The following is a 15,964-nucleotide window of genomic DNA, read 5'->3' on the forward strand; positions in this document are numbered from 1 at the left end:
CTAGAGAAAGACCAGCCCTTTGTAAAGGGTGTTCCTGAATCAATTCTAAGCAAACAAATTAAAACATGTTGTGGCTTTAGAGGTATGGTTTGTTTATACCAGTGTTATTATGTGAGTAATGTTAGAGCTTGATCAGCCCTTTGTTCTATCTATCTAAAACAGTGGTTGACAAATATGTTCAAAAATTAGGAACCAGTAAGAATATTTAGGAGCCAGGCATATTTTTAGGTGCCAGACAGTTGAATTTGTATATAGATATATGGATAGTAACCCAAAAAGTTAGAAGCCAGGGCTAAAATTCTAGGAGCCAGTGGCTCCCAGGCTCCTGTGTTTGTCAAGCCTTGATCTAAAATATTTTAAAAAATGTTCTAAGCCAAATAAAAAAATGTCAATTTTTTAGGGTTTTTGTATTTACATATATGTATAATAATCCATAAAGTTGGGGGCCAAAAGAAACATTTTAGGAAATTAGATCTAAGGATTTGTCAAGCCATGGCATAAACAGGACAGGCCTTATTTCTGTCCGTACCTTCAAATATTTCACAAAGACTATACAGGTTGGGTAGGCTGGTGTCTTAGTCTGGGAGATCTGGGATCAGAGTCATTATTACCCTTGCTAGAGTCAAGTCGGGGAAACGCTGGATGGGGAGTTGGGTGGCTATTGGTGAGTTGGTCTTGGTTGTGACTTAGTTGTCCCCAGTAAACTAGGACTATTATAAGGCCCAAGTGAGGGACAGCAGACAGTGACAGTCCCGCTCTGATCATTCGATATTTATAAATCATTATATAAGCCTTTCTTAAGGATTGTGAGTGATCCCATAGAAAGCAAGGGACACCAGTGCAAAAATAACACACTTTATTTATTTAGACCATATTATTTTTGATTTATGATGTTCACTTAACAGACACAACCAAAAGCATATTTCTGCAAAAAAACGTAAGCAAAAAGCTTCATTATCTAGAAACCACAGCAGCTTTTTCTGCTAAATAATGGTACGTAAATGCAGTCTTGTGTTCTTCCTAGAGTGTCAGATTTTACCACATTTTTACAGTAAAGGTTAATTAAAGGGTCACGGGTGTACAAAAAATAGTAATTGCTTCAATAATTTGACGACCATGTAGTGTGCTAAAGCAAAATGTCCTCTGTACTTTTGCATTATAAATTCTATGTTAAATTGGTGCATAATCCTTTTACTGGTACAGAGACGATGGTTAATAAACCTCAAAGTACTGATAATTATTTCTAATTAATCAATGGGAAAAAAACCTTGCTAATGTTACACCCAGAGGCAACAATAGATGACAGCTTTTGTAAAGTGATTTCCCATTTAATGGAAATGAAAAAAGAATTACTATGACTGCAATATCATTTTTATACACAGCATTCTGTAAGCTATAGGTGCATGGAACTCTGTATCAGTGGCATACCATACTAATTAGGATTTTTCCTTAGATTCAGCATTGCATACTAAAAGCACCATTTCTAATCATTAAATCAGTTGGTTACATCAAAGGAGACACTTAATGGATTTAGATTTTTTATATCCACAATTAAATGGTTATTCCTGTCTAATTGCACTAATTAAGTTCCTTTAACTGTGCTGGCACAGAAGATCTGCAATAGGGGTTTAGGAAATAAAATTGCAGAATATTGAGCACTGGACACCTGTTATGTAGAATTAGTAAAAAAAAAAAAAAAAAAGCAAACTAAAAAAAGCTGCTCTAGATTAAACATATGTACATAACTTTATATATATATATATATATATATATATATATATATATATATATATATATATATATATATATATATACATACAGGGCCGCCATCAGGGGGTGACAGGGGTGACTCCTGTCAGGGGCCCAATGGGCCAGGGGGGCCCCATGAAGCAAGAGCTAAAAAATTATTTTTATTTTTTTCATTTTGGCAGCCACCAGTGGGTACTACAGCAGAGTGCTAATTAAGCATGGGGAATGTTATTAAAAGGAGTAAAGTATTAGCATTTGAGAGGATTTCTGAATGTGCACTAAACTTGGCACTTTGTTTGTACAGTGTGTGCCTGTGCCAGACGGCAGATCACTTTCATTTGCAGAGGATGTAGGACTTACTTAGCAAATGTTTTTTATTTCTTTGTGCAATTTCGGATTGTAACTTCAGTGTTGTAGTAGTTGTATGTTGGGGTCCATAAAAACAATTTTTTTTAGCAGCAGTGTATTTATGATTATCTGGCAATGCTGTAGAAAATCTATATTTAAAACCATGCAGACATGTTTCCTCCTCAATACACAAATGGTATGTGCCCTTTTGGCTGATTATATATATATATATATATATATATATATATATATATATATATATATATATATATATATAAATATATATAAACATTCCAGTTTACTGCCCCTTTATGCAAGGACTTTCCAGATGCAAGGAGGCATTTTATCTAAGATTTTTACATCTGCATAAAATGTTATACTCTCAGACTAAAATTGCTCAGTGTTTGAAATGAGTCATGTTAACTTAAAAATGTTCAGTTTACACTACAGCTGACTTTATTTTGAAATACATACAAACAATCCTGCATTTAACCAGATCTAATGGTATGAGTACCACAGCTTATGGTTCCACCAAGACCATATAGAGTACAGTATTTTCAAAATCCATAATTACAGCTAACAGATGGGAACATTTGTACACTATATTTGAAGTGGTGCTTGACGCCCCGTGTTTCTAAATACAGCTGCTCCATAACCCTGTCCACCTGCTCTGATGAGGTGGACAGGAATCACCAGAATTCAACCCGATCGCGTTTATTGACACCCCCTGCTGGCGGCCAATTGGCCTCGAGTCTGCAGGGGGTGGCGTTGCACCAGCAGCTCTTGTGAGCTGCTGGTGCAATGCTGAATATGGAGAGCATACTGCTCTCCGCATTCAGCAATGTCTGTCAGACCTGATCCGCACTGTAGGATCAGGTCCGACAGACATATGATAAATAGGCCTCTATGAGTGTGTATGTAATTTGTTTCTGTGGGTCTCTCTGTGAGGGTGGGTGTGTATTTCTTTGTGCATTGTCGGTGAATGTCTGTGAGGGTGTGTGCATATGTCTTTGAGCTTTTTCTATGGGTGTCTCTGTGAGGGTGTGTGTTTTCTGTAGGTGTCTCTGTGAGGGTGTGTGTATGTCTTTGTGTGTTTTCTGCGGATGTCTCAGTGAGGGTGTGTGTATGTATGTCTTTCTGTGTTTTATGTGGTTGTCTCTGTGTGTGTGTGTGTGTGTGTGTATGTCTTTGTGTGTCTTCTGTGGGTGTCTCTGGGTGTGTGTGTATGTCTTTGTGTGTTTTCTGATGCTGTCTCTGTCAGTGTTTCCTTGGGTGTATGTGCAAGTTTGAGTTTGTGTGTGTGTCCATTGTCTGTTCCTTTTTAGGACATTTTGACCTTACTACTGATTATTCACATCTTTCTACAGACTTTGAGACTAACGAGACCTTTCCGGAAGTCACCAATCCACCATTTAACCTTTAAATTATTGTTTAGGCAGTTCAGGGCCCTTCCTTTCAGCCACTGCATGCTGTTGTCATCATTTAGTTGGCATCTTTCTTTACAAAAAGATAATCAGAACTCCATATTTTGTTTTCTAAATCTCCTTTTTTTACAAAACTGTAGTTTACCTCATTACTTGTCAGGTCAATGTAAACAAGGGCTGAGTTTCTGTTTGGGTGTCTGTGTCTGAGTGTGTTTCTTTGCGTGTCTGCTAGAGTGTCTATATGTGAATCTTTATGTGTGAGTGTGTGTGTTTCTGTGTTTGTATGTTACTACCTTTACAACATTTCCAAGTTTAAATAGACACTTAAGAATAAAGTGCATATACGTTTTAGTCACTTGGTCAAAAATTGCACATGTCAAAGGAGGGTGGGGGGGCCCTGATCAATGGTTAATTCAGGGGCCCCAAAATGTCTAGTGGCAGCCCTGTATACATATATGGGAAAGACACTAGGTTGCTTTCTCAGTCATGAATATGTTTAGTGAAAAATTCCCAAATGAGTTTGCAACCAGGGGTGTTTAGCTTTTGACATTTCCTTTTGCTTATTGTTTTTACATTGGCTTCTGTTGTTTTATTATGCTTTGATTACATGAACAGCTTTAGTATAGTCTTTGAGAGCTATGGAGAAAAAATGTACTACAGATTTTTTGGTTTAAGAAAAATGTATCTTGCATTAATTGACTTGGTGTTTATTTAGAAAAAAAAATATGGAGATTATAAGTGGACTCTTTCAGTAGGCTTCAATAAAAGGGACACACATACATTAGTTTAGGCTTATTATTTACTCACAGTTTTGTGCTATGGTTGTATGCTCAGAAAATTATTATTTACTTTTTATGTTTCATTATTAAAAGGAAAAAAAATGCCTGCAAGTTTCATTGTGTCTTTAGCACATTTACTTTATTCTCTTGGTATCCTTAGTAATTATAGGTTGGCTCAGTAGTTTCATGTGTCTTTAGCACTATTTGGCAGCAATGTTTGCAACAATGCATTATATTGTTACAAGGGGTCAATTTATTAATGTGCTAGCGGACATGAAACGATGTAGCGTATTATGTCAGCTGCACATCGATAAATGCCGACAGCATACGCTGTCTGCATTTATCATTGCACCAGCAGTTCTTGTGAACTGCTGGTGCAATACCGCCCCCTGCAGATTCGCGGCCGCTAGCAGGGGGTGTCAATCAACCCAATCGCATTCAATCAGGTTGATTTCTGTCCGCCGCCTCAGAGCAGGCGGACAGGTTATGGAACAGCAGTCTTTAGACACAGGGCATCAAGCTCCGTACGGAACTTAATAAATTGACCCCTATGTGCTATTGCATTGTCTTTTTATAATGCTTTTATCGATTATGCAAATCTAATGTTATTCCTGGTCCTTTAATATTTGAGCATCATCCTCACTATAGTTTCAACACATTTACAGTAATATTTAATATTATTAAAATAGAATCATAATATTTGTGTTAGCAAATCATATATATAAGGCAAATTGTTTACAACTATAGAAACTAAAGTAACACAAGTAAAAATAAGTGAAGAGTATGTAGCAGAATGCTAGGTGTAGAAAAATGCATACATTTTATAACAATACAATTCAAATCATGCAAACAATGGGCTAGATTACAAGGGGGCGCTAATTTATCGCATATCCACAAATGGGCAAATTTGCCCATTTACAGGCTCACGATAAATAACCAGCAATTACAAGTGGCTGGTAATGCTACCGCGAGCTTGCGGTAGCAATTAGAGCTTATAAAATTAACCAGAGATCAGGTCTCTGGTTCATTTTATAAATGTGCCCCAAATGCCCCCAAAATACAGTGTACTATACTTTTTTGAAAAATTAAGATAGTAGTATCTTTATTTTTTAATAAAATAACTGCAATAAGCAGTTATGATGGTTTAAAGTTGGCGGTAGTGGGGTGTTAGTAAAAAAACTGCGCTGAAAAGTGCCTTTACATTGCGGTCTACGCTCTACGGTAACTGTGTGCTCCCTGTAAATATAAATGTATATGCTTATATACATATATATTTATGTGTTAATATAAATAATCATAAAAGCGATATTTTGCGCTCCACTTGTATTCTGGCCCAATATGTGAAGCAAAGTCACCATCTGTGCAAATATTACATTTTATCGGCTCAGTAAGTTACAATATACCCACAGTTCTTTAAAACAAATCATTATATCTACTAATACTAATCTTTACTTACAAAACAATTATAAATTATCAAGCGTTTACATTGCAGAAAATTGGCAGGAAGGAAGACCCTGCTATGAAAGAGACACACATATATGCTTGAAATAATTTTGAAATGCATAGCAGATGGTGCGCCTTCGCTTGAGCACTGTGAATTTCCTGTAAATACTTAAGATTTTGTCTTGGTTTTTTTTAATAATAATTTAATAAAGAAAAAAGTGATGCTCATATATATTTTTTTATTATTATTTTTTGCTTTGAAATTTAACATTGGAGCAAAAAAATTAACAGAGCACTTCAAATGTTCTGTAGCAGTAGAAACTATGCAACTTAATCTTTGCAGGCTAAAACAGCATCTGATGGTGCATATTTTGCTTTCATTAGATTACTATATTGGGTGTTCTTCATAATGGTAAGCACGATTGTGCAGATGGGCTTGGAATAGACCTTGTCTTGAACTTCATTATTTATTAGAAAAGACTGTGTAGACATACTGTATGTATTTCATTCTGGCAGAGAAGGAGAACACACTTGATATACAAGCGTTTGTTTTCCAAATGGTACTTTGTCTGCATCTGAATGAGTTTATTACAAAACATCATTTCATATGGAAATCAGATCAGCTTTGCTGTTTTTCCCAACTTGATCTTTTTTTTTTTTTTTGGTGTTTCTTTTTACAAACACAGATTTAAATAAATGTATTCATTCCTGGCTTCTCTTGAAATTCAGCTATAACTTAGTAGCCAACAGTGGGGTATATCACATATCAGTTATAAAGTTAACAACTGACAGTAGCATAAAAAAAAAACTTCATAGACTTTAAAGAAATATTCTAGTCTATGTGTTGAAGGGTAATTTTAAAGAAAGGTCATTTTGTAGCTTTCAGAATAACGAACAATGCAGCTTTGACACAGGCAAGAGAGTTAATGGGCAATTAAAATCACTTTAAAATATATGATAGTTTTTTATTTTGCAAAAAAAAAAAAAAATCTAAGAATTTAAATAGTGCACTTGCCCATTATTGTTTTTAGTTTAAAATTAAGCTTTTAATTTAGCTGAACAAAAACTTTTTTTTTTTGTTATGGTCCTTTACAACATTTGAACAAAACCAGGGTTTGCAGTTTTATCTAATGTTTTAACTTAAATGGACATTAAATCCAAAACATTTATTTCATGATTCAGATAGAGCATATCATTTTCAACAACTTTTCAATTTACTTCAATAATCTAGTTTTCTTTGTATCCTTTGTTAAAAAGCACACCTATGTAGGCACAATTATCATTTGTTTACCAATGTGTCCAACCTGCTCCCTGTAGTGCATTGCTGCTCCTTCAATAAAGGATACCAAGAGAAAGAAGCAAAATTGATAATAGAAGTTAATTGGAAAGTTGTTGAATATTGTATGTTCTATCTAAATCATGAAAGAAAATGTTTGTTTCGTGTCCCTTTAAAGGCACAGTGTACTAGACAAACTGCTGGTAAGAGTTTATTGTATTCTAATCTAAGCAACTGCTGTAACACCCTTTCAAATGTAAATGAGCCCTCTCCCATCACCTATTGGGAATTTGACAAATTTTCTATAGCAAATACTGCAGAATTTTAATTTTCAGTATAGGTGACAGTTTCAAAAGACAAAAGCAGCTGTTTCATGTAACACATAAAGGTAAAGGAGCTATTTGTAAACAATTGAATACACTCCAAATCCTGATTATTTGGAACACATTAAAAAGGAGGAAATTTCCATTTAAGAGCCACCCTAAAAAAGGGGAGATGAACCAGATATAAAACTGTTTAGGGGTCAGGGAGCTGTCAGCAAGGGAAAAGCAAAAAAAACTAGTAATTAGAACTAGACGTATAGGAGCCTTGGCAATATGGTCATTGCAGTGGAAGCAATGACTTTAATCAATTCAAGCCGTGTTATTGATTTAATATGAAAATATGATTTCTCAAGTGTCATTTTGGACATACTTCAGGAAAGTTCTCAGTGGAAAACACGTGTAGAGAAATAGTCTGTACTTTAATTACAGAACAAACCACTACAGCAACAAATATCTCCACCTTCTCTCCCTTGTTGTGCATGCTAATAGCTCACAAGGGTTTGGTGTCTTTGGGCAACCAATTACAACTTACCTAGATGGATATAGATGAGCTCAGCAAACCCTTACTTCAAACAAAATAGTCTGACATACTTTAGAATGTTCACCTTTATGAAAGACACAAACCAGCTAGAATTGTCTGTACCTTAGGGCATTGTTTCTTAACCACTGTCCTCAAGTACCCCCAACAGGCCAGGTTTTCATTATAGCTGAACCAGTGCACAGGTGGAATAATCAGCTGATGATTGAGAGCAGGTTAGTAACCATGGTGTTACTGATCAGCTGATTACTTCACCTCTGCACTGGTTCAACTATAATTAAAACCTGACCTGTTGGGGGTACTTGAGGGCCGTGGTTAAGAAACACTGCCCTAGGGTACCATCCCACAGACCATAACGAGCTATGTTCATCCCAAATTACTAAAGACATGAGACGTGATGCAGAGAAAACACGTTTTAAATTAAATGAAATACATATTTTCAGCACCATTACATTAGTTTGTTGATGCCAACTAGCATGGCTATAGCAATAAATTATATATTTTTACCATAGTTTTAGTTCAGATATTGACAATTATCACTGTCAACTAAAACTTGGTTAATAGAATAACATACTATATTTGAAATAAATTTGTTTTAAATGGTACATGGTTTTGTTGATATTTCAAACAGAAGGTCCACATCTGACATCAGTTGTTTGCATGTGAGATTTCAGAACAGTTTATGTTCTATAGAAGTATATCCAGTTTTGGAGGAAAAAAAATTGCAACGTCTAATGAAACCAGGCACTAACGAACACAAGCCAAACAAATTAAATGCACATAATTTATGTGTCCTTCATGTAAAAATACTTTGCCAAAGGGATCATGGAAAATTGTAAGTTCACCATTTAGCATACACTGTTACAGGAAGTGAGTTTTTAAGCATGCAATCATTTGTGTTTTATAGCTAGCATTAGTTTATTGAGGAATAATAGAAGTATTGTTTTTGTGCATTCCATTTCAACAGAAAAGCTCATTAACTGTAAGAATCCTGAATAGATTCCTACAATTTCCTTATGATTTTGCGATAGTATGGCCTGTTAGTCTAAAACAAAGAGCAATGGCTGCTATAGACATCAAATATTTCAGCTGTAGTGTAGTTAATTCAATAATCCACATATGCTAATGTTTATGACCCATAAGTATCTTTTTCTTTTCTTTTTGATGCTCAGCAATACTGGAATACAAATTAACTTGATGAGGTAATGTTTTTTTTTTCTTCTTCTCCAAAGAAGACCCATTACCTGTCCACTCTAACTAGTGATATCATCTCAACGGTTTTCCCATGGGGATTAGCTAAACCTAAGTCTCGATCTCTCTAAGACTGCATACAAGATTGTTAAATATGGCATTGACCAGCATAAAACATTAAGTGCTCTACACAACACAGTATTTGTCTGGTACAGCCACAATATTGCTATTTAATTAATAAAAATGACTGAAATAGATGCAGTGCATGACTTTACTCGTAAATAGAAATAAAAATTCAGTTGTAAATGGACAATTACATTATTGTGTCAATTTTAAGAATGAATGGTTTTATTAAATAAATTTGGTTTCTCTTTTAATTGGATTTATTTTAAAAGCATAGGTTTAGTTGGCAGCTCAACAAGGTTTTTTTTTTTTTTTATCAGATTTCATTTTACATGTTGCTGTTTTGAAGAAAAAGATTGCTGTTTCTACAGGAAAATGTAGCAAAGATTACATAAAGTTTATAGGTCACTTGGATATGGGAGGGAATATAGGGGCACTTCACATCACATGCAGAGATGGTACATATATTTTATTGTTTTATAATGAAATATTTTGACAATATAACATATTTTTAACATAAAATAATATGATTTTTATTGAAAATTACATTTGTATAAGAAAGTTTTTATAATTTTTCACAAATGTTTACAGTATAAGTCTTACCATGTTGGCATTGTTTAAGCTATTTATCTCTGTGCATATAAAGTAAAGTTATATGTTATTACTTAAAAAAAATATTAAAACTTAAAGGCCTGAATAGTTATGGTTTTAAAAGATAGATAATCCCCTTATTACCCATTCCCTAGTTTTGCATAACTGACACAGTTATATTAATACACTTTTTACCTCTGTGATTATTTTGTATCTAAGCCTCTGCAAACTGCCCCTTTATTTCAGTTCTTTTGACAGACTTGCATTTTAGCCAATCAGTGCTGGCTCTTAGGAACTCCACATGCATGAGCACAGTGCTATCTATATGAAACACATGAACTAACACCCTCTAGTGGTGAAAAACTGTCAAAATTCCCTGAGCTAAGAGGTGGCCTTCAAGGGCTTAGAAATTAGCATATGAACCTCCTAGATTTAGCTTTCAACTAAGAATACCAAGAGAACAAAGCAAAATTGGTGATAGAAGTAAATTGGAAAGTTGATTAAAATTACATGCCGTATCTGAATAATGAAAGTTTGTTTTGGACTAGACTGTCCCTTTAAGTTTCCTTTTTGATTGTTGTGTCTTTTTTGTCTATTGGGTAGAAGAAGGAAGACAGGGCCACAAGTAGTGAATCTGTCCGCTTGCAATCGCCACTTGCGATGTTCCATCGTAGGGTGAAATTCATCATTGCAGAAGAGGATTCTTGTGCAATGTGGCCCCCTGCTCCGGCACAATCAAATACGCTAGAGCAGGGAATTTCAATCAACCCAAACAAGTAAATGTCAGGTTGATTGATCTATTCTCGCCACTTCTGAGGTGACAGAGAGGAAAAAGAATGTTTTTGGCAGCAGGCTCGCTTATGTGTACGTCACTGGTCGTTTTCTTGGTTATAATAGCACTATAATACCCTCCCTTCTGCTGCACACTGTAAATAGCGCAATTAAAACACAATTCTCATAGAAATACCAGCAATGTACAGGGCATGTCACTGGTCCTCAAGGGGTTAATAAAGGAACACTAGCTTTATCATCCCCTATAACACAGCATTGTTATAATCCCCTATAATAGCATCTCGGAGGGGAGAGGGAGGGAGTAGACTACACCCAATCAGCAAAATGGCTGCACCTTCTGTGTTCCCCCCAATCATGAGCATTCTTCTCACTATAGTAATTTTATATTAGTACATACATATAGTACAGCCAATGGCATCATAGTAAATGTAAAATTGTATCCATGATGTTCCATAATAACCAGCTAACTCCTAGTAGTGCTCTGTTGCTCCAAGCCTATCTAGGTATGCTTTTCAACAAAATTAGATAAAAGAAGTACACTGTAAAGTTGTTTAAAGTCACATACTCTTATCTGAATAATGAATTAAGTTTGACTTCACTGCCCCTTTAAATAAGCAAGTTTATAAAACAGTGTGTATTATAACCATTTCATTTCAAACAATTACTTATTTGTGATATTTTGATTAGCAATTCAATACCCTAATAAAAAAACTGCTTATTTGTAAATCATTTCAACTAATTCCTACTTAATGTGATTGTTGATTGCAATAATATATTTATGAGCAAATAAAATGAGTGCATGTATAACGAGCTCTGGATTTTCTTTTTTTATTAGATATGACTATGTGGAAGTCTTTGATGGTGCTGATACCAATGGACGACTAATAGGAAAATACTGTGGGAAGATTGCTCCTTCACCTCTCGTCTCTACGGGTCCCTCTTTGTTTATCAGATTTGTCTCAGATTATGAAACGCATGGAGCTGGATTTTCCATCCGATATGAAGTTTTTAAAACAGGTTGGTATAAGGGCTGCATCTTTACTGTACAATGGCCAAATATAGGGAATGCATGTACAAAATAAGATCTGTTACTTGGCTGGTGAGTGTTTTACAAAATGTTACATTTAGCAGATCATCCTAATGTCCATTTTCTTAAAGTCCCTGAGTGTGAAATGTAAAAGACCTCCTATGCCTCAATGCATTACAAACATGGAGCTGAAGCAAGAGAGTGGCAGTCAAGAAGGTCAACACCCTACTGTTTACAATTATTTATTTGTATGTTACTGACAGCCAAGGGGTAAAATGACTGCATAGTGAAGAATATACTGTACATGGTAAGATCAAGAGTGTGGTCTAAATTAAAGCTTTGGTGAGGGGGTGTTGTGTGACCCCCACAGATTATTGTGGCCAATCACCTACAGATTGTCCAGTATTTTTATGGAGGACAGTTGGCAACCATAGCAAGGACATAGCTCCCAACCCCACACACAACATATCCTGGACCAAACCATGGCACATGCTGCCCTTGCTATACCATTGCAGCCTCACCCATAAAACACCAGTGAGGTACCCTGACTTGCTTGCTTGGAACAACCTTCAGGGAAGTCTTGGGAGGTATTGAGGAGGGGACATTGAGTAATAGTTCTATGGCATAATGCCTTCCCTTGCATAAATATATAACTTTTTATCATTGTCTGATGGGACGCAGCCCATGTGTCTCTGCCCTCCGTTTGTCAGAAACAAACATGAAGTAAAATTATTTACACTGTTATACCCTGGTTCATTTGGCATAAGATAAAATTGGGGATTTTTTTATTGCAGATTTAATGATGAAGTAGACTTATTTGTTAGGATTGTAACACATTAGCTATTTGATCTCTCGCAGCACTCTTGCCTTTAGGATAGAGATACATGGGCGTTTTCCCGTACTCGCCTTCCACTGGCTAGCAGGATCAGAGACTCTAATGTTGACACAGATGTTTAATTCAACTTCACATTGATAATGGAGTATGTTGGGAGTTAATGCTTTATTTTGCAGATATCAAGGGTTATGTGCAGAAAAAAAGTAGCCTGCAGAGAAATGATGTAGAAGATTATACTCCTGAGACTTGTTAATGTGTTTCAAATTGTGATTAATTTGTCGTAGAAATGAAATAAAAATATTTGCAAGTTTTGACTTTTGGCTGAGTAAAAACCCAAAGCTATCTTGCTTGAAAATTGATAGGGTTGCAATATAAAGTTCAGAATTTGATAATGAAATAAACTGACTGTGTTACAAATGCTAAAAATTACTCATTATTGTTACTTAGACGTTGTAATGCAAGAATAATGTGCTGTTATTACTAAATTGCCAAATGAGAGCAGCAATGCAGGTCATGAGCAGAACATAGCCAGTTATACAGTCCAAACCAGCAATCTCAAAACCTGCCAATCATTGGCCCAGTGCAGTATGGCTTATACTTCCTAGAAAAGATTTAACCATCTGCCTGCCATGTGTTCATTCTACACTAACAGCCAGTGATCACCATGACACTATATTACAAAGATACTATACAAATATTATACGTAGTAAAAATCAGATTTTTCATTATTTAATTTGCCCTTTTTACTGTAATTTATGTTTGTGCACTGCATATTTGTCCTTAAAGGGGAAAGTAAAGACCTTATTATTTTAATATGAAAAAATGGTTAATTATGTTTAAGAAAACAACTGTGCTATATATTTTTATTAAAATGTTATATTTTCTAATTCTAAGAGCTAGGAATGCACTATGCTAATGTTTCAAAGGATCAGTGTATTTTAAAATTGGTTGCATCTTAATGTGTTTCAAGTGACCAGTTGCTGTTGACAATTATTATCATTTATTTGTATAGCGCTGCCAACTTCCATAGACTGTGCAAAATGTGATAATGGGAGTATATTGGAGAGTGTCTTAAAACTACATGCCCTTTCTGTACCATAAAAGTTTATTTTTACTTGAGTGTCCCTTTAATGACTGTAACTAGCCTTTTTTTCTGCAAACTCGAGCCCAAATTAGCTCCTCCAGTTAAAGGGACAGTATACACTCATTTTCATATAACTGCATGTAATAGACACTACTATAAAGAATAAGATGCACAGATACTGATATCAAAATCCAGTATAAAACTGTTTAAAAACTTACTTAGAAGCTCTCAGTTTAGCTCTGTAGGTATATGTCGGTATTCTCATAAACCTTTGGGGCTTGGTTAGGAGTCTGAAAATCAGAGCAATGTTATTTAAAAATAAGCAAAACTATACATTTAAAAAAAAAAAAAAAAACTATGGGCTATATAAACAGATCATCTACAAAACATTTATGCAAAGAAAAAATGAGTGTATAATGTCCCTTTAAGGCAAGTGATGGGTGGAGTTTAGCTATTGAAAAACAATTGAAGCAAATAAAGTGTTAATGCATTGAAAACATTTTCAAACTCATCTAGTAAGTTCATTTCTTACAAGACTACAGATCTTCACATAATAAAGAACAAGAGGCTCCATACTATCAGGGACATGAACTAAAAATTAGTTTCTTGTTTTAGAAAGTTACACCAGAGCTTCGTCTAACTCAGCCTTAGATAATAAAAGACATGCTGTAGCTTGATGTGAATTTAAACAAGTTATTTAACTTAATGTTTAGCTGGTATTCACTTCTACTGCTTCAAGAAAACTGGGCATGTGTGTTTGCGTGTGCATGTGTGTGTATTTGTGCATGTGTATGGCATGTGCTTGTGTGTGTATGTGCACGTGTGCATGTGTGTGCATGTTTGTGTGTGTTTGTGTGTGCATGTGTGTGTATGTGCGTGTGTGTATGGCATGTGCCTGTGTGTGTATGTGCACGTGTGTATGGTGTGTGTGTGTGCATGTGTGTATGTGTATGTGTGTGCATATTTGTATGTGTGTGTGTCTGTGCATGTTCCGACAGACCACGCTTAATATGGCGAGCAATACGCTCGCTGTATTCAGCATTGCACCAGCAGCTCACAAGAGCTGCTGGTGCAACGCCGCCCCCTGCAGACTCGCGGCCAATGGGCCGCTAGCAGGGGGGTGTCAATCAACCCGATCGTTCTCGATCGGGTTGATTTCCGGCGATGTCTGTCTGCCTGCTCAGAGCAGGCGGACAGGTTATGGAGCAGCGGTCTTTGTGATCGCTGCTTCATAACTGCTGTTTCTGGCGAGCCTGCAGGCTCGCCAGAAAGACGGGCATCAAGCTCCATTCGGAACTTGATACATATGCCCCTTAGTGTATTTGTCTTCATGATCCTCTCCCTGATCTTAAATTAAAAGACAAATTGCTAAATATAGCTGGTCTGTAGCTCTGTATCCTTACCCTGTAGTTCCAGTTAATGTTGTTTTACTTATGAAGCCAGTAGTAATAGTATAGTCAGACTTTTTATTGCTGGAAATGATGTGTGAATTTATATGTACAATAGTTGGCCTTGCATACAGTGCTGCCCTTAGGATAATGCAAGATATTTTTTTATAAAAAAGGTAAGCAATTTGTGCTCACACTTTAACCACTTGTGTAATGCTTTACATCACTATATGACAAGAAGACAACACAGTCTAAGCTATTCCATGTGTCGGCAGACCTTAATATTGTCTAATTGAGAAAATGACATTGTTTAGAAAAATTGCGTGGAGCTCAGTATGTGAATAGCATAATCATTTTTAAGGTATAAGCCTTTGTTGCATATTCAAGATTGGAAGCAATTAAATCCAGCTGTGTGTAGGCAGTGGATAGCATTGTACAGCCCCAGAATATTTATGTTGTGATGCAACCTAAAAATGACTTTTTTAGCTTTTTATTTTATGAAGGTACAGTTCACAATCATATAAACCGAGGTTATTGTGTTATCATGTATATTGTACAAAGCAGTCTGTGCCACATTCTGGCATTTAGGCAACAGTCGAGTGCATGGGTTCTGGGAATTTTTACAGTATGCATGGCTCTCCGCCAGAATCAGCCACATTTATGATTTCAGAGCATATAAAATAATTCCCTGTATAACTAGCAGATTGAGTTAACATATTGCAATCTTCAGTGTATTTACTGCACTGCTTTCCACAGCTCTCAGAACAAGACCTGCAAAACCTGATATCATTAACTAGTTTCCATAGCTCCTTGTTCTACTCGCTGTAACAGATAAGGTTACTGACACCGTCAAAAAAAAAAAAATAGAACTAAATTAGAAAAGAACCAACTGTCTTTCTAGATTCCCATTAAAGTACTTAATTCTAAGTATACCATCTTTATTTACAAAAAGAACAATCCACTTTTACTGTAGTTTATATACTTAGACGTAGACTCAATTTCTAGTGCCTAATTGTCAACCCTTATAAGGAAAAATGGCACCTAAGATAAAAG

At 35.6% G+C, this 15,964-nt stretch overlaps 1 protein-coding gene across 1 annotated transcript in view; it reads left to right on the forward strand.

The window, feature by feature from the left end:
* NRP1 (neuropilin 1) overlaps positions 1-15,964 on the forward strand; it is a 175,409-nt gene that overhangs the window by 47,731 nt on the left and 111,714 nt on the right. The window contains exon 4 of the mRNA XM_053713853.1: positions 11,413-11,594. Coding sequence (XP_053569828.1) covers positions 11,413-11,594 — 182 coding nt within the window. The remainder of the gene's footprint in view (positions 1-11,412; positions 11,595-15,964) is intronic.

This window comes from Bombina bombina, chromosome 5, assembly GCF_027579735.1.
Source record: "Bombina bombina isolate aBomBom1 chromosome 5, aBomBom1.pri, whole genome shotgun sequence".
NCBI lineage: Eukaryota > Metazoa > Chordata > Amphibia > Anura > Bombinatoridae > Bombina > Bombina bombina.